Source organism: Saccopteryx leptura, chromosome 6 (assembly GCF_036850995.1).
Source record: "Saccopteryx leptura isolate mSacLep1 chromosome 6, mSacLep1_pri_phased_curated, whole genome shotgun sequence".
Classification (NCBI taxonomy): Eukaryota; Metazoa; Chordata; class Mammalia; order Chiroptera; family Emballonuridae; genus Saccopteryx; species Saccopteryx leptura.
Window position 1 is genome coordinate 127348460 of NC_089508.1, and position 17621 is coordinate 127366080.

Here is a 17621-nt window from a genome sequence, read left to right on the forward strand (position 1 = left end):
TTGGGCCACTCACTTAACCTCTCTGAGCCTCAGTTTTCTCATTTGGAAAATGGGGATAGCATTAGTTCCTGTCTTGTCAGGTGAAGATCAGATGAGATTAGGCTATACAATGTATTTGGCACAGGAGTGGCACAGAGATCAGCTCAATACCATGAGCAGCAATTGGGATGATTAGCCCAAGGATATTCAGATGCTGTCTGAGGGACCATGTTCCCAGTGAAGCCCTGGTACCTCCAGGCTCCCATGTTATCTCTGTGGGTGTCATTCATAACCTGCCCCAGCATGAAGGAGCCGCACTAGAGCAAGGCCATCAAATTCTTCTCAGGAGCAGCCTGCCTGCTGATGGTGGTCAAGGGCCTGTCTGGCCCATGGCAGCTGCTGCTGGCTCTCCCACAGGGATCTAAGCAGTGCTCAGGGCTGATCCAGGGGCTGGCTGAGGCTCTACGGGGAGTCATTGAACCCTAGAGGACAAGGCTGGGTAGGCATGGAGCCTGAAGGTATGGGAGTGGTCCAGGTTCTCCAAACACCTGCCCAGCCCAGCCTGGTCCTCCAGGGTCTGTGTAAGCCCAGCTTCCCAGCATGCACACCCGGCCCAGGGGAGCAGCTTGCTGCTTCTCCGTGTCTTGGGTGACCCTGAGATGGAGTCAGGCAGGGGGTAGGGCTGTATATATCCAGTTAGGTTTACCTCTGGAAAGGAGAGGCAAAGTCGGCCCAGCCTGGAGTGACACCTGCCCTGGGCCCTCAGGCCTCCGGTCTCCCTGGCATCCCAGTTAGCCTTAGCCTTGCATGCTGCTCCTTGACAGCCTGCCTCAGCAGCTGAATCCCTTGGGGACCTGGCCCATGTCAGCAGTCAGACTTGAGAAGAGTCCCAGGTTAGACCTGCCTGACCTGACTGATCCACTTTGGGACACTGCCCCCTCTCAGGAGCACTGTGACGAGAAGGAAAGGAAGGAGGTTCTGGATATGATTCCTGGGCCCTAGGAGGCAAGCCGGCATCTCCGCCTAAGATGAGCTCCAAGAAAGGTTTGGGGCCTGTGGGACTGGATTCTTAGCATTTTAAAATTTTATTATGACCATGTTTGTTTAAATATATATATACATACATATATATATATATATTTATAACTCTATGCACCCGCCACCCCATCCCCTCCTTGGCCCCTAGTTTTTCCCCTTGGCGTTCTGTCTGGTGGCCGTGTAGGGGAGCATCGTCTGCGTGCTCTTGTCTGACACTGTTTGGGTGCTGCTGTTCCTTGTGACCCTTCGAGTCTGCTCGGGAACCGAGGCGGGGCCTGAGTGTCGGCCAGTCAGTGGAGAGCGCTTCAGCTTGCTGGGGGTCAGGGAGGTCTTGAGGAGGCCCACGTGGGCCTCTGTATGGGAAGGCTCTGGGGACAGGCCCACCTCCTCCTCTGCCGCTGCCTCCTCGCCATCCTCCTCCTCGTCGTCACAGCACAGAGCATGGTAGAGCACTTTGTCGCTGAATCGCACTCTCTCCCGTGTGCCTGGGGTCCGCTGGGGCAGCTGGCCCTTAACAGGGCCGGTGCTGAAGGCCTCTTCACTGGAGGAGTCTGGGGTCTCCACCTGTGGCCCATTGGGGATAGGCATGCCGCCGTTCATGAGTCGGTAGTCAGGGACAGTTCCTGGCCGGGCTGGCTCAAGGCCATCCACGGAGTCTGGCGGGGTAGAGACATCCAGGAAGGAGCAGAACTCCCAGCTGTCTGAGAGGATGTCGGCTGTCATGAAGTCCAGGTGGCCCAAGTCAAAGGGGCCGCCCACACCAGCCTTGTCGCTGCTGGAGGTGCTGCTCACAGTGGCTGTGGTCCAGTCATCCGGCTCCAGTTCAAAGTCAAAGTCTGAGGTTAGCTTATCTATCTGGCTCACCACCTGGCCGGGAAGGGCAGAGGCATGAGGCGTGAGAGGGGCAGGTGGGATCTGGCATCACTTGGGTGTGATCATGCTCCCACCCACATCCCCCAGCTGGTGACCCTATAGGATGGTGAGGTCACAGGCTTCTTTGCCCTGTGGAGGCCCAGACTGGGCTGGGGGGAACAGACCTTGTTCCAGCCATTCCAGTTTTCCACTCCTCAGTCTCCTGGTTGGCGGGGAACTGCCCTCCAGCCCTACACTCCGTCCATTCACACAACTCTCTCCCCCATGGTCAGCTGCTGCTCTGGAGACTTGATCCTCCTTTGACTGAGGTAGGGGGGCATTTAAAGAGGGCAAGATAGGTGAGAGTTGTACCCACCCTCGCAGAGAAATGATACAGGGTGACCATGAGGAAGCATGCCAGACCAGCCTGTGCAGCTGGTTGGCGACTGTCCCAAGGGTCTCCACCACCCCACCCCTACGCACCCCAGAATTTTCTCACTCCTTCCTTTCCCTGACCACTGCTGACTGGAGATCAATCTGGCTTGTTGGGGAAGGAATAAAACAAGCATTACTTGGTATGCAATCAAAAACCCCATCCATCCTGGGCCCAGAGCTGCCTGTTAAATGCAGTTGGGGTGGGAGGGGGAGCCACTCATTGGCAAGGTCACCGCACCTGCCCACCCCACAAGGACTGAAATTCTGACCATGTGGGCAGCCCTGCCTCAGGACATCCCCTGGCCTATGCTACTGTCAGCGCATGAGTTAGGAATGAAGATGGTGAGGCAAAGAGAGAGACACAATCAGAGACAGAGGGAGAGGACAGTGGAGAGGAGGAGAGAGGCTTCAGGCCAAAAAAACAAGCAAAACATCAAAAGCAAAGCAGGGGAACCAAGAGACCCAGAGATAAAGCCATACACAGTGAGTCACCAAGCCTGGGGCCCTCTGCCAGCACCTCTCCAGTGTTCTTACCTGGAGTCAGGTCAGTCAATTAACTGATTATGTAATGCAGTTCCTAATCGACAAAACTTCACTGAGGACTGCTGCTGTGCAGACAGACATGTGCTAGGTGTCTGGTGAGCAGTGGGGGGTGAGAAGTGTCCCAAAGTTAAAAAGGAAAGACATAACAGAGGGGTCAGGAGGGGTCTGGGTCAGTGGGATGTCTGCTTGGTCAGGAGTGAGGGGTTTCCGTGCAGGTGACCTGGTCAGTGAATGTCCCACTTAGGTCTCAGTTTCTCAGTCTGGAAGTGGGAAGCTGGGTGAGTGGGTTGGTCTCCAAGGTTCCTTTCATCTCTGAGATGCTAGGAGTGACTGGAGAAGCTGTTTTAGGTGTTGATGTCTAAGGACGCCCTTTTGCCATGGCCCCAGGTCAAGGGTGGCCAGAACACTTGGCTGAGGCCTGAAGAAGAGCTGAAGGGAGTTAAGATAACCTGGGTTCCAGGGCCTGGCAGTTTGGCTCAGTGGTAGAGCGTTGGCCCGATGAGTGGAAGTCCTGGGTTCGATTTCCAGCCAGGGCACACAGGAGAAGTGACTCATCTGTTTCTCCACCCCTCCCCCTCTCCTCCCCTCTTTCTCACTCTCTCATCCTCACACACAGCCATGGCTCAATGATTCAAGCACATTGGCCCCAGGTACTAAAAATAGCTTGGTTGCAAGCATGGTCCCAGATGGGCAGAGCATTGGCCCTAGATGGGGGGTGCTGGATAGATCCCCATGGATCCCCATTAGGGCACATGTGGGAGTCTATCTCCCCTCCTCTCATTTGGAAAAAGAAAAAAAACACACCTGGGTTTAGACTGCTCTTTGTGTCTCTGGTAAGTCACATAACTCCTCTCGAACTCAGCTACATTCACCATCAAGTAGCCCTGATAACTGCAGCCCTGTCAACCTCACCACAGCTTCACGAGGAACAATGAAGGGATCCTGTGAGGCACTGGTGACAAAGTGACATCATCTCCCATCTCTGAGCATCGACCGTGCATCAGACTCCCCAGCCACGAGATTGTCACCTTATGAGATCAAACATGATGGGCTGAGACACCAGTCACTGGGAGGCTGAGATCTTGCCGTCACTGCGCCCCTGCAAGACTGCACACTGCTCTGCGTGCCACTGTGGTTTCTTGGTTTGGGCAGGTGACAGGCCTGAGGCCCACCCTCCAATCTGGCCACTGCTGTTTATGTCTCCCCCTACCACAGAGAAGCTCATATCCTCCAGAAGTCCTTGTTCAACCCAAGCCCCACCTGAGGGCTGGTGGAGGTTCTGGCCTAGAGCTCTCAGACTGGGTTTGCCTCCACCCATACCCCCAAGGTCCTGATTTGGCAGGTTCTAGGTTAGTTTTGAGAAGGTGCAGATCCAACAGGCTTCCCTGCACTGCAGCTGTCAGCCTGGGACACACTTTTGAGTACCACTGGCCAGAGGCCTGGGATTTAGGCTGATGAAAAAATAGCAGCTCAGGGCATTGCTGGCCTTAGGAGTGGCCTTGCACCTCTGGGAAGCCACGCCCTCCAGTTAGACTCCTCTGATCAAGCTGGCTGCTGAGAGTCCACTGCTGAGTAAGAGGGCAACACTAATAGGAATCGGAGCTCAGCTATTTGGTAAAAGGCGAAAGATTTATGCGATCTGAAGAGAAACGAGAGCATAAGAGCTCAGCTATTTGGATGTGATGGCCCAGAGTCGCAGAGGTCAGGCCAGGCCTAGAGGCTGGGCTCCTCACCTCCTGTGAGAAAGACCCAGAGTGCACAGTGCAGGATTCCTGAAGCCTTCAGGCCTAAACACACTCCCCCTGTGCAAGGCCCCTGTGAGACACCTCAGGTGGCCTTCAATTTCAGGCCCTCCCCTTCTTCCTTAGAACCCGGCTCTGGCTCCACCCTGGGGGTGTGGAGGGAAGGGGAAAGGGCTGGCCTGGATTTGAGCCCCAAGTCTTTCCTCTCTGTAATCCCGTTTTCCTTCCCTGTAGAGTGGGATGACACTCTTCTCCTCACCCAGGTGACGGGGAAATAGATATGAACGTGCACTAAACGGCAGGGTCAGTATACCCAAGCACTGGCTCTGGAGCCACACCTGGGGTCCGACTCGCTGTGCAGCTTACTGGCTTCATGACCTTAGCCAAGTCACACAGTGTCTCTGTGTGTAAGTTCCATCACCAAAGGGGAGAACCCTCGTAGAACCTACTTTGTTAGGCTGTTGTGAGGATTCAATGACTGGATACATGGAGAGCATCTAGAACAGTATCCACAATACACACTGGGCACTAACATGTGACCAGGCTCCTGGCACCAGGCCCAACAGCTGATGGCAGTCAATTCTTCACTGAAGGAATGACACTCTGATGGGGGTGCTTCTGGCGCCTGTGCAGAATGGGACAGGCTGGGCCTTTCAAACCCCAGCACACAGGTGGCACTTATGTTCCCCAAGGTAGGGCTGTTTCCAGATGAAACTTCAGGAGCAAAAGAAGTTACAAAAGCCAAACGGCTGAGGCCCACGAGCAAACCTGGCCCTGTCCCTTAGGTGGGCCAGATCAACCACCTGAATGATCTTAAGCGAGGATCACGAAAGGGAAGTGAGGCACCAAAGGGTACTCAGATTGTATGCAAGGCCCAGTCAGTACATAACCCTGCGCCTCATTTCATGGGGCCACTGGGAGGGCAGGTGTGGGGCGGGCCCCATGTTACCTGCCTTGCTGCTGTGGATGTCTTGAAATGTGTGATTGTGCTCTGAGGTTTAATAATCATTTTGCCTGCATGTAATTTGAGATTATTTTGGAGTACAGGGGAAATAATTATATACACAGGAAAAAAAGAGAGGAGGAGAGGGAGAACAGAGAGAGAAATGAAACCATAAAAATCACAGAATCCTAGAACCTCAAAGCCAGAAGGGCCTGGACATACTGTTGAATCCTCCATCCTTCTTACTGGACTTGCTGATAGGGACACTGAGGCCCAGAGACTGGACAGAGCTCAGCTAAGTCCTGACTCCTGGGCATGGTCCCTTAAGAAGATAAATGACATATGGGGGGGGGTATAAGGGAGCATAGGAGAGGAAGGGCAGGGCTGAGGACTGACTCAGAGTCCTCTGAGGGTCCCAGGCCCTGACCCAAGGGTACCCCCAACCTCTGTCCTAGTCACAGAGTCAGCTCCCCACACCTGAACACCATTCACACTCATCACACTAGGCCTTTCCACCGGCAGTAGCTTCCTGTCCAGCTCCTGCTGCCCCTGCATCCAGGGAACTTCCTAATGGGCCCATGGGACCCAGCACCCTTCCGCTTCCAGCACTTCCATGCTCCCCGGACTCCTGAGCCTCCAAGCACCGCCCCGCACCAAATTGGGCTAAGGGCCCTTTGCTCTGCACCTGCCAGGCCTGCCTCCTCCCCACTCCTACACACCCCTTTAGCAGCTTACTTAACCCTGGGCCTGACCTGAGGGCCTGGCTCCTGTCCTACTCACTCCAACTCAGTTCCATAAGGAAGTCTTCCTTCATCCCTAGTTGAGGACAAATTTCCTTAAAATATTATCCAGTATTTATCACAGCTACACTATGATGAGCATATAGATTATAATGTGGTTGATACCTTCTCCCCACAAGATGTGGGCCAGGGAATGCCTCGTGCAACATTGCATCCCATCTGGACCAGGGATTGGTGCACACTTCACAGATACAGCTGTTGAATATGTAGATTAGTTGAGACATCTTAATAAAAACTACTAGGGGGGTCTTTTCCTTGGTCCTGGACACCCCAGTATTGCCTGCCCCAGCCCTCCCTCTAGCCATCCCTGAGCTGCTGCTCCAAGGGAAACATGGCTGCGTTCCACAAAAGCCTAGAGCCAGAATGAGGATGGGCAGTCCTGCACCTCTCTCTCCTGTCTTCCCCCCACCTCTGGTCCCCCTACCTCTCTCTCCTGTCTTCCCCCCACCTCTGGTCCCCCTACCTCTCTCTCCTGTCTTCCCCCCACCTCTGGTCCCCCTACCTCTCTCTCCTGTCTTCCCCCCACCTCTCTCTCCTGTCATCCCCCACCTCTCTCTCCTGTCTTCCCCCCACCTCTGGTCCCCCTACCTCTCCTGTCATCCCCCCACCTTTCTCTCCTGTCATCCCCCACCTCTCTCTCCTGTCTTCCCCCCACCTCTCTCTCCTGTCATCCCCCCACCTCTGGTCCCCCACCTCTCTCTCCTGTCATCCCCCACCTCTCTCTCCTGTCTTCCCCCCACCTCTCTCTCCTGTCATCCCCCCACCTCTGGTCCCCCACCTCTCTCTCCTGTCATCCCCCACCTCTCTCTCCTGTCATCCCCCCACCTCTCTCTCCTGTCTTCCCCCCACCTCTCTCTCCTGTCTTCCCCCCACCTCTCTCTCCTGTCATCCCACCTCTCTCTCCTGTAATCCCCCCACCTCTGGTCCCCCTACCTCTCTCCTGTCATCCCCCCACCTCTCTCTCTCTCCTGTCATCCCCCCACCTCTCTCTCCTGTCATCCCCCCACCTCTCTCTCTCTCCTGTCATCCCCCCACCTCTGGTCCCCCTACCTCTCTCCTGTCATCCCCCACCTCTCTCTCCTGTAATCCCCCCACCTCTCTCTCCTGTCATCCCCCCCACCTCTCCTGTCTTCCCCCCACCTCTCTCTCCTATCATCCCACCTCTCTCTCCTGTAATCCCCCCACCTCTGGTCCCCCTACCTCTCTCCTGTCATCCCCCACCTCTCTCTCCTGTAATCCCCCCACCTCTCTCTCCTGTCTTCCCCCCACCTCTCTCTCCTGTCTTCCCCCCACCTCTCTCTCTCTCCTGTCATCCCCCCACCTCTCTCTCCTGTAATCCCCCCACCTCTGGTCCCCCTACCTCTCTCCTGTCATCCCCCCACCTCTCTCTCTCTCCTGTCATCCCCCACCTCTCTCTCCTGTCATCCCCCCACCTCTCCTGTCTTCCCCCCACCTCTCTCTCTCTCCTGTCATCCCCCCACCTCTCTCTCCTGTAATCCCCCCACCTCTGGTCCCCCTACCTCTCTCCTGTCATCCCCCCACCTCTCTCTCTCTCCTGTCATCCCCCCACCTCTCTCTCCTGTCATCCCCCCACCTCTCTCTCTCTCCTGTCATCCCCCCACCTCTGGTCCCCCTACCTCTCTCCTGTCATCCCCCACCTCTCTCTCCTGTCATCCCCCCACCTCTCCTGTCTTCCCCCCACCTCTCTCTCCTGTCATCCCCCCACCTCTCCTGTCTTCCCCCCACCTCTCTCTCCTGTCATCCCCCCCCTCCTCTCTCTCCTATAATCCCCCCACCTCTGTTCTCCCTAACTCTCTCCTGTCATCCCCCCACCTCTCTCTCCTGTCTTCCCCCCACCTCTCTCTCCTGTCATCCCCCCACCTCTGGTCCCCCTACCTCTCTCCTGTCATCCCCCACCTCTCTCTCCTGTCATCCCCCCACCTCTCTCTCCTGTCTTCCCCCCACCTCTGGTCCCCCTACCTCTCTCCTGTCATCCCCCACCTCTCTCTCCTGTCATCCCCCCACCTCTCTCTCCTGTCTTCCCCCCACCTCTCTCTCCTGTCATCCCCCCACCTCTCTCTCCTGTCTTCCCCCCACCTCTCTCTCCTGTCATCCCCCCACCTCTGGTCCCCCTACCTCTCTCCTGTCATCCCCCACCTCTCTCTCCTGTCATCCCCCCACCTCTCTCTCCTGTCTTCCCCCCACCTCTCTCTCCTGTCATCCCCCCACCTCTGGTCCCCCTACCTCTCTCCTGTCATCCCCCCACCTCTCTCTCCTGTCTTCCCCCACCTCTCTCTCCTGTCTTTTCCCCACCTCTCGTCCCCCTACCTCTCTCTCCTCTCATTCCCCTACCTCTCCTGACTTCTCCCCACCTCTGGTCCCCCCAACTCTCTCTTCTGTCATCCCTTTACCTCTGGTCCCCTCACTTTTCTTGGTAAGTTGCTACCTCCTTGCCTCCCCTACTCCCAGCTCTGGGTCGCTGGTTACATAACTGGGGATTCTGCATTATTTATGACCACTGATTACTTTTTAATTCTGTGATTATGTTATTTATTGTCTTCCTGGGGGCTGTGACATTGAGGATGGGGGGAGTGAGTTGACCATGATTCATGACTCCCATCCTGCAATTTGGTCTAATTGGCCATGAAGTTTGGTGAATCTATCCAGAGGAGGGGCACACAAAGGAAAAAGGGAGGCAGGAAAAAAAAAGAAAAATCCGCACAATTCCTGCTAAGTTGCGGGTGACGGAGCTGACCCACTTTTTTCGTGGTCCCCAGCCTCTCCTGCTCCAGCTTCTTCCCGACTGGGCCACATTTACCTCATGCCCTATAGCCCGTGGCTTTCCTGGCCCCTCAGACAGGACATCTTGCCAATGGATGGCACAAATGCCACGTGCCTGGTCCCTAAAAAAATCAGGTGGGGGATCCTCACTCACATCTCAGGCTGCAAGAGGGTTTTGCCCACCTCTCCATCTTCCTGAGGTTTTCAGGCCGCGGTGGGCAACTAGGCTCTTTAGTTATAGCCTACCCAGTGGCCAGTGATGATGTGAGGGATACCAGTGGTCAGCACAGGAACATTTGAGCCCCCATGTTGAGTGACATCTTGGGGGGGGGGACCAAGGAGGAAGAGGCCACATACCTACTGAAGGTAAGCTCAGCATCTGGGGGGCCAAGGACAAGGGCCTTGACTGCTGCCCTTGGGGGCTCCCGCTTGGTAGGGAGCAGGGAGAACAGTGGGGAGGAGGCAGAGTTCCACTCAGAAACAAGGAGTTTCCTGGGGAGCCAGTGGGGTTCCCACGGAGGAAAAGACCCAAGTTCCGTTCTGCGGCCTGCATGCTCCATGTGCCCCTGCCTCCCGCTCTCCTCCTCTGGGTTACTCCACTGGGCCCTGCCAGCTCCCCTGCCAACCCTGATCCCTGACTGTGCAGAGCACACACCCTCCCCAGCACCTCTGTGCTGGCTGAACCCCTGTTTGGAGGCTCCTCTCCAGCTATGCGTTGAAAGTGTACTCTCACTTCCCTTCCTTCAGTCTCCATCCAAAGCTATCTCGTTGGAGACCTGCTTCCCACCCCCATCACACTCCCCTCTCCCAGCCAGAAGAGTGGCTGCCCACTGTAGGGCCCCTGCTCTGACCTCCCTGATTGTGGTGGCAGAGAAGCCAATGTGACTCCAAAAGAACAAGGCCTCGTGTGGAGCTGAGGAGCAGGCCAGTGCTAAAATATTTCACCAACAATACCTAACAGCTAGAGAGCTAGTTTTGTGACCATTACCATGCTAAGGACATTATATATACTATCACATTTAATCCTAACTGCCACCTCCGTGCTGATGGGGAGAAGGAGGCATAAAGTCTTATACCCTCATTTCAGAGATGCAACACGGAAGCACGGACAGGTCAAGTGACTTTCGTATGTTCACACAGCTAGGTAGGAAGGGGATGGGAGCTCAGATGTGAACTGGAGACATCTGGCTGCCTGAGTCTGTGCTCCTAACCCCTTGGCTGCCTTGTTTCTCTGCATTAAGATCCACAAAATCCTGTGGAACTTAGAGAGCCTGTGGGGACTGGCCTGGCACCCCGGACGACTGGGGGACCTAGGAGAGACTGGAGCTAATTAATGATTGATGTCACCTCCCTCTGCAGCACAATGTTTGCTTTCAAGACACTTTTACCTTCTCACCTCACTTAGTTCATAAAACTACCTTCCTCGCCCATGAGACAGAACTTGTCCCCTATCTCCCTGGGAGGAGGGCAGTGGTAAAGCTGCAGGGGAGGGCAGGGAAGATATGGGAGACTGAATGCCAAATCCTGTAGGGGTGTGAGTAGGTGCTGGCCCCCCTACAGTGTGCCAATCCTCATATAAATCCTTGGAGATCACTCTGAGGTATGAATTATGAATTATCTGCATTTCCATTTTAGAGATAAGCAGACTGAGGCTCCGGGGCGGAATAGCCTGGGGCGGTGCTTTTATGCTTCTCATTTTTCTATGAATTTCAGGCTGCGGGCTCAAGAGAGTGAGGAGGCTTTGCTTTGACCCACAGTCTCTGGGGAAGGGAGCACAGATGGAGAAGGAAGGGGCACAGCAGAGGAGGTACAGTGAAGCCCTTCCTCTCTGCTGGCCTTGCTCCTTCATCAAACACCCTGTGCTCTCCCTGGCAGTCTTGTATATGAATCTTGGCTTCATAGCTAAGTGCTTCAGAGACAAGAACCCAGCTGGCGAGCTCCGAGCTGGTGCTGCCTAGAAAGTGGGGTGTGATCAGGGAGCCCTCTCAACCTTGGGCCTACCCGTGCCCCCCACTGAAAAATGCCCTACAAAGTGCCTGAGATGGAAAGGCAGCTTTACAGCCTCTTTGGAGGACCAGGAGCCAAGATTTCAGGCTCCCAGGGATGGGGGGAAAGGGGCTGCAACCCTTTATCTCAAACTGGAGCCTGGCACCTCTAAGTGGTAACCCCATTCCTGACAAGTCCCACCCCCTGGGAATAGCATCTCCTCTTCTGCCTGGGCCTCTAGGAGCTTACCTGCTTTCCCAACATTTCCTCTGCCCATCACTCCATATCCAGACCTACCCTGGGGAGTTGGGGAGCTCTGAGGCCTGCCCCCCTTTCCCAGCTGGGTACCATTGGCAGGGGGCAGGTGGTGACATACAGGGTAGATTCTGGTTGCCATAGCAACATGCCAAAGTCTCGTGTGGAGGCACATGGCCTATAGGGGCTGTAGGGGGAGGGGACTCCTCTTTCTCCATCCTGGCACAGGCCTCTGGGCTGTACAGTCCATGAGCCTGAAGCTCTGCTGTTCAGGGAATGGGAGTGGGTGAGCATGTGTCCTGAAAAGGGAGGGAGAGGCCGTCTCAAAGATCTGTAGACAAACCCTAGTGCTTCTGATCATCCTGCCTTGTCCTCCAAAGGGCACCCTCTCAGAGTGTCACAGGATGAGCAGAAGGCTTCAACTCTAGAAGGTCCCTAACCAAATGAAAAGAGGTTGCCCATTAGCCTACCTGTGGAAGGCCCAGAAAGGCATCAGGACCTGACTGTTACTGAGTGCCCCTGGTAGGCTCTGTGACCTTTGACAAGCCCCTGTCCCTCTCTGGGCCTCAGTTTCTTCAACAGTAATAAACAGGGCTGGTCTGGATGACCTGTGTTATGCCTTCAAGCTCTAAATCGCTCTGAGGGGGGGGGGGGCTAGAGGGGGGAGCGGATGCCTGCAAGGTGCTCAATTGGTCAGTTAGGAGTAGGCTTTGTACTATATACCAAAGCTGACTTCCAGGCTTAGAGTCAATCTGGTTCTTTCTGAGTAGGCCTTCTGGGGCATAGGTCCCATGTCCCTACTCAAGAGACTCTGGACAGTTCCCATGACTCTGATGGAACCACAGAACATCTGGAATGAATGGGGGGTGGGGGTGGGGAGGGATGAGGAGGGGATTGGCAGTCCTTTGGACCAATGAGGTTGGGGGAGGAGAGGTTGCTCAGGGGTCTTGACCACCAAATTGTCTTTCCTATAGATGTTCAGCCCAGACAATGGTCGTCCCAGTTCTTGGACAGAAGCACCTGCAGCAACAGTCATTCTCACCTCCCAAGGAAGGACTTCCTGGCAGGTGCCATGAGGCTGACTCTGGGCAGAGGAGCAGCTGCCCAACCTCAGCTCCTATCCCACATCTCCACTCTGGACACAGTGCCTTTCAAACATGTCCTGCTCCTTGGCTCTCAGGCCAGGATAGAATGCCACTGCCAGTCTGGAGTTGGTACCAACCATCACCCACTCTCCTCAATCTTGCTAGAACCCCCATCCTCCCTGCATAGCTGGTGAGGAGAGTGTAAGCCAATATTCCAGTGCAATCACTTTCCCTGCCTTCTCTGCAGGGGCTCTGGTTACAAGGAGTTGAAATTTGCCTAAAGCCCACCTGGCTGGTGTAATGGCACTCAGTGGGCAAATTCAGGCCAGTGGCTCAGAACGCTGGTCATGCATCTTGGGCTCGAACAGAACCCAGGGGGCAGGGCCAAGGACACGTGTACCTCATTACCCCAGCTTTGTGGGAAGTGGTAATTAAACTGGGCTCCATTTAGAGAGACAAAGAGGGACACATATTCTAGGGTCTCTCAGTGACTTTTCAGCCTTAGTAAAAGAACATTCAGAACTGTGGGATGGGAATACATCCCTTTAGAGGATGTCCTTGCCCCTGCCACTGTGCACAGGAACTCTGGCACCCACCAGCACTTCCCCAGACTCATTCCCACCTCAGGGCAGGATAGGCCTAGCTGGCTCTAATTTTTCTAGAATCAAGGGTTCTGAGTATCTGGGGAATGCTCTAAGCTGGACCCCAAGCAGGGGGTACTGCCTCATTAGAGCCATCCATAACCTCCCAGGGACCCCTGTGGCCAGCTCAGGGCCTGGGAGGCAGATGGTGGGGTCAAAGGTCCACTTGGGCTCCAGAGGAGTGTATCCCACAAAGAAGTTATATTGGGATTCAGTCCTTATTGGCCACCTTGGCAGCCGTGAGCGCTAACCACAGAGTCATGGGACCAAGCAGTCTCTGCAACATGGGGACCCCTCCAGCCCTGGACTACCATGAGGTTTTTAGCAGAGCAGATTTGGGAAGAGCAAAACGAGAAGGAAGTATTCAGTAGAGTGGCACATGTACATGCAGCTTTTTGTGCGCGCGCACACACACGAACATGCATGTGAGAGTACATTCTTGTGACAGGCCCAGGAAAACTGGTCTAGAGTCCGTCTGGCCCCCTCACTTACCTCCCTGAGTTCCCTGGCCACTTCCTTGAGCTCCCTCAGGATGCCCTCGAGCTGCCCGATGACCATCTTCATGCGCTGTCGAATCCGCTCACGCTGGCCCCCACCACTGCTTGGGTTGTCACTGGGCTGCCCGAGGTCCGGGGTGCCCCGAATGTTCATCCTTTACCACGTGGCCGCAGGCCTGCCCATACTCCCCCCAGCCAGGCACACACTGAGTCTGCCTCCACAGAGTCCCCCTCAGCCAGGCAGAGCTCCACATCTTAACGGCCCCCCAACCCACCCTGGCCCTGGGTGGCCCTCACCCAGCCCCTGACCCCTGCCACCCTGCCTTCTCTGCCTCTGGATGGGGAATGGGACACTGGGAGGGAGACAGAATCTGACAGGGGGTCAAGGTGAGGACACAGGAGGGCAAGGGGAGGGGCCTTGGACCTCAGGAGTGGGCTCTAGGATTTGAAGTGCCTGTAGGTGTACTGGGCTGACGTCTGGCTGAGCCTGGACACCAAGGCAGGGGGATGACTCTGCAGGGACTGAGGGTAAGAGATGCCCTTGGGATAGGGGAAGGCAGCAGCAATCCCCTCACAACTCTCGGGCCGTTGCAAAGGCAGAGGTCTCTGGATGCAACTGACACCTGCAGAAGGATGGTGGCCGGGGTCTTCCAGATGTGGAGGGGGCTCCAGATGTTAACAGCTCTGGAAAGGGAGCTGGATTGGAGGAGGGCACCCCCTGCAGAGAGATCAAGCCTGGCATCAGCACTCCTAGGCTGCAGCACCGGCTGGTCAACGCTGCTGCCTCATTCCTCTCCGCAGCCTGCACCCTTTCTCACTGGGGATTTATTAAATTTTTTCTTTGTGGGGAGGGGTGGTAGAGGCAGATGGTACATCACAGCCCCTCTTTGGGAAGGAAAAGAGGAAGGCCCTGCTCTAGAGGCAGAAGTCCTCAGCCTGCCATGGGGCTCTGTGCCCCAGGTCCCTCCAAGCCCCCTCCCTACCCAGGACTTGCCCCGTTTGTTCACCAGGGGGTCTCTCCAGTCTTCTGCCCTCCCCTCGTAGTCCCCGTAGGGTGCCTTAGTTCCCAGCAGACCCTTGCTTTCCCAGCCCCGCCTTCCCTCAGAATCCCGTTCTGCTCCGGACTCACCGAGGGTGGGGGCACCAGCCTGCCTTCCGAGCAGCGTTGGGGGCCAAGCCCCAAGATTGAGGTTGGGGGCCCCCCCCCGGGCTCCCTAGGGCGGGCTTCTCTCTCTGGACCCTTCAGCCCCTGGCCTCAGGGAGGTCCTCAGAGCCGCCCCGGGAGACATCTGGGCAGTGGGAGGGGGCGGGGCCTCCGCGCTCGGAGAACGGGGGGCAGAAAAATCTCTTCCAACCTCCAAGAGGCTCCGGATGGGGAAGGAGCGAGGGTCCAGCGGGCCCGGGGTTTTCAGACCACAGGAGACCCGGGGCAGGGCGTCCGAGGCGACGCAGGGCCGATCCCAGAGCGTGAGCCACAGTCGGAGGGATCGAGGGCGCGGGGATCCCCTCCGCCCGCGCGGGGCACTGGCATTCCCCGGGCTCGGCACCGTTGGCCTTGGCTCAGTTCAGTCCGGAGCGGCTGGCGCAGCCGCGGCCCGCGGGCTCTGCCCTGCCTGGAAGAAGCCGGCAACGCCAGGCACCCCGGACGCACTCAGCCCGGACTCGGGATGTCCGCGCTCGCACTACCGCACCCGCGGAGTCCGGAGCGGCCGCGAGGGTCGGCGCAGTCCAGCCCTGTGCTGGGTCAGAGGCGAGAGCGCAGTCGACGCTCAGTCCACGGTCGGAAAGGTCCGGAAGCAACCGGACCCCAGGGGAGGGCGGCGTCGGCCGCGGGACTGGTCCTCGCCGGGCCCGGCCGCGAGGGCGCGAGGCAGGGGGCCCGGCCCGGCTACGTTCCGCGGCCCGGGCGCGGGCCGGAGCGGCGCGGGGCGTAGAGGAGGAGGCGACACAAGCGGGAGGAGGAGGCGCGGCAACGGGAGAAAGGATGGGGGAGGGCGCGCGGCCCGGCCCGGTCCGGTCCGGCGGGGAGCGTGGGGCTAGAGGATCCGCTCCCCGGCAGCTGCCTCCCGCCAGCGCTCCCCGGCTCGCCGCCTCTCGGGCTCCAGGTAGCAGCGGACCGGGCGCACGGGCGCCGGCACCGGCTGGGCCTCTATCCGCGGCCTCGCCGGGACCCGCCCGGCTCCAGGGGCCTGGGCCCGCTCCCGTGCCGCCGCATCGTCCGCGCCCGCGCCCCCCGCCCACCTGCGCCCCCGCCGGACTGGCAGCCCGGCCAGACGCTGTTCCCTCCGAGGCCGCTGGGCTCCGCGTCTAAGCGAGCTCGGCGCTGGCAGGAAAGGGCCGGCCCTGCGCTCCGGGAGGGAGCTTTTAAAGCGACACACACGCCTCCCAGTGCGGCCGCGAGCGCCGAGCGGAGCTGTCGCCACCCGGTGCAGGAAGCTGCCCTGTGCTGGCGGGGCTGGAGGCGGACTAGCCCGGCCGGACTCCGCTGACCTCGGGGCGCGACCGGACAGCAGGCTACCGACTGAGTTTCTTCCCACCTTCCAGACACCCCTTTTGTTCCTCACTCCACTGCGGTGCACCCCACGCGTCGCTATTGGCGATGTCGCCCGCATCCAGACCTTTTTCTTCTCCCCATCATACCTCAGACTACCCCAGACCTTACCGTAAGTCTGATTAATTGAGAAAACAAAATATAGACAACCTTTACTGAGCACCTTCGGTGTGCCTAGCTCCGGGCTGGGAGCGGCTGGGGATTGGAGGCTCCTCTGATGACAGGTATTCCTTAGACACAGGTCACTTCATCCACGTTATTCAATCACATTCAACATTTACGCAGCATTTCTGTTTACCAGACTCCATGCTAGACTCTGGGGTAGAGTTAGGAAAAACTAGCATTTCAGGAAGCTCACAGCTGGTGGGGGGTGCTGGGAGGACACTCCTGAGTAAACCGAAGGTGGTAAGTATAGGACAAAGGCAAGTTCTAAGCAATGGTGAGGGACAGGGAGGGTGGGGAGCAACCCAGGCTGGGGCTGACAGCCTTTCGGGGAGTCAACCCTGAGCTCTAAGGCTCAGGGATGTTGGGCTATCCGGGTGACAGTCAGTGTGAGGGAGGCGGGGCTGAACCTTCCAGGCAGTGAGGAGGAGAGAAAGCAGGGCTCAGATGCAGAAGTGATGGGAGGGCGAATTTAAGCCAACTGTGGCATTTTAGAGCTTGGTGGAGAGTGGATTAGAGGAAGACCAGATCCCGGAGAGACTCAGAGGCCACGGTTTAGGAGCTTAGATTTTTATATTCTGGGGCGGAGGGGAACCTGGTACTGCCTGCCCTCTGGGAAGATTCCCCTGGCAGGGGTCCCCAAACTTTTTACACAGGGGGCCAGTTCACTGTCCCTCAGACTGTTGGGGGCTGCCACATACAGTGCTCTTCTCACTGACCACCAGTGAAAGAGGTGCCCCTTTCCGGAAGTGCGGCGGGAGCTATATAAATGGTTTCAGGTGGCTACAGGCGGCCCGTGGGCCGTAGTTTGGGGATGCCTGGGGCCTGCTGGTTAGGCGGAAGAACAGAGACCAATTAGAAGGCTATCACTTGAATGGAGCTGAGAAAGAAGGAGGAGCTAGGTAGGGCAGCAGCAGTGAAGGAGAGGAGAGGATGCTTTGAGAAATAATTTAGGAGAATGTGGTAGGACTTGGTTGAACTTTAAGGACAGAGAGTCCAGGAGGCCCCTGACTTATAGCTTGGCAGCCTGAGTAGATGGCTGGATCACCAATTGAGTTAGGGAACAGTTAGAGAACAGGTCTGGGATGAGGAAGTGGAGTCCAATTTGGAACAGGTGGAGATATCCTGAAGACAGGTATCTGGGTCTATGCCTGGGCCAGAGAGAGAGAGAGAGAGAGAGAGAGAGAGTGTGTGTGTGTGTGATCATCATTACAGGGGATGAGATTGAGCAGAAAGACTACACAAACTAGTAATGAAAGTATCTGGTCCAGATCAGAGCCCTGGGAAGGAGTCCCCAAGTGAGATGGACAGCCATGGTCAGGGAGATTAGA

The 17621-nt window shown here is 56.9% G+C and overlaps 1 protein-coding gene across 2 annotated transcripts; it reads right to left on the reverse strand.

Annotated features, from left to right (window-relative positions):
- Positions 1–1118: 1118 nt before the first annotated feature.
- On the reverse strand, positions 1119–16208 carry INSYN1 (inhibitory synaptic factor 1). Of its 2 annotated transcripts, none has more exons than XM_066341888.1 (3): positions 13573–13700; positions 2055–2193; positions 1119–1884 (listed from the first exon to the last, which is right to left on the reverse strand). In XM_066341888.1, the coding sequence occupies exon 3, from the start codon at positions 1738–1740 to the stop codon at positions 1162–1164; it is 579 nt and encodes a 192-aa protein (XP_066197985.1). In that variant the 5' UTR covers positions 1741–1884; positions 2055–2193; positions 13573–13700; the 3' UTR covers positions 1119–1161. The 2 variants fall into 2 exon arrangements, with proteins under 2 accessions (XP_066197985.1, XP_066197984.1); XM_066341887.1 differs by lacking the exon at positions 2055–2193 and adding an exon at positions 14707–16208 and having other exon boundaries at positions 1121–1884; positions 13573–14295.
- Positions 16209–17621: the final 1413 nt, after the last annotated feature.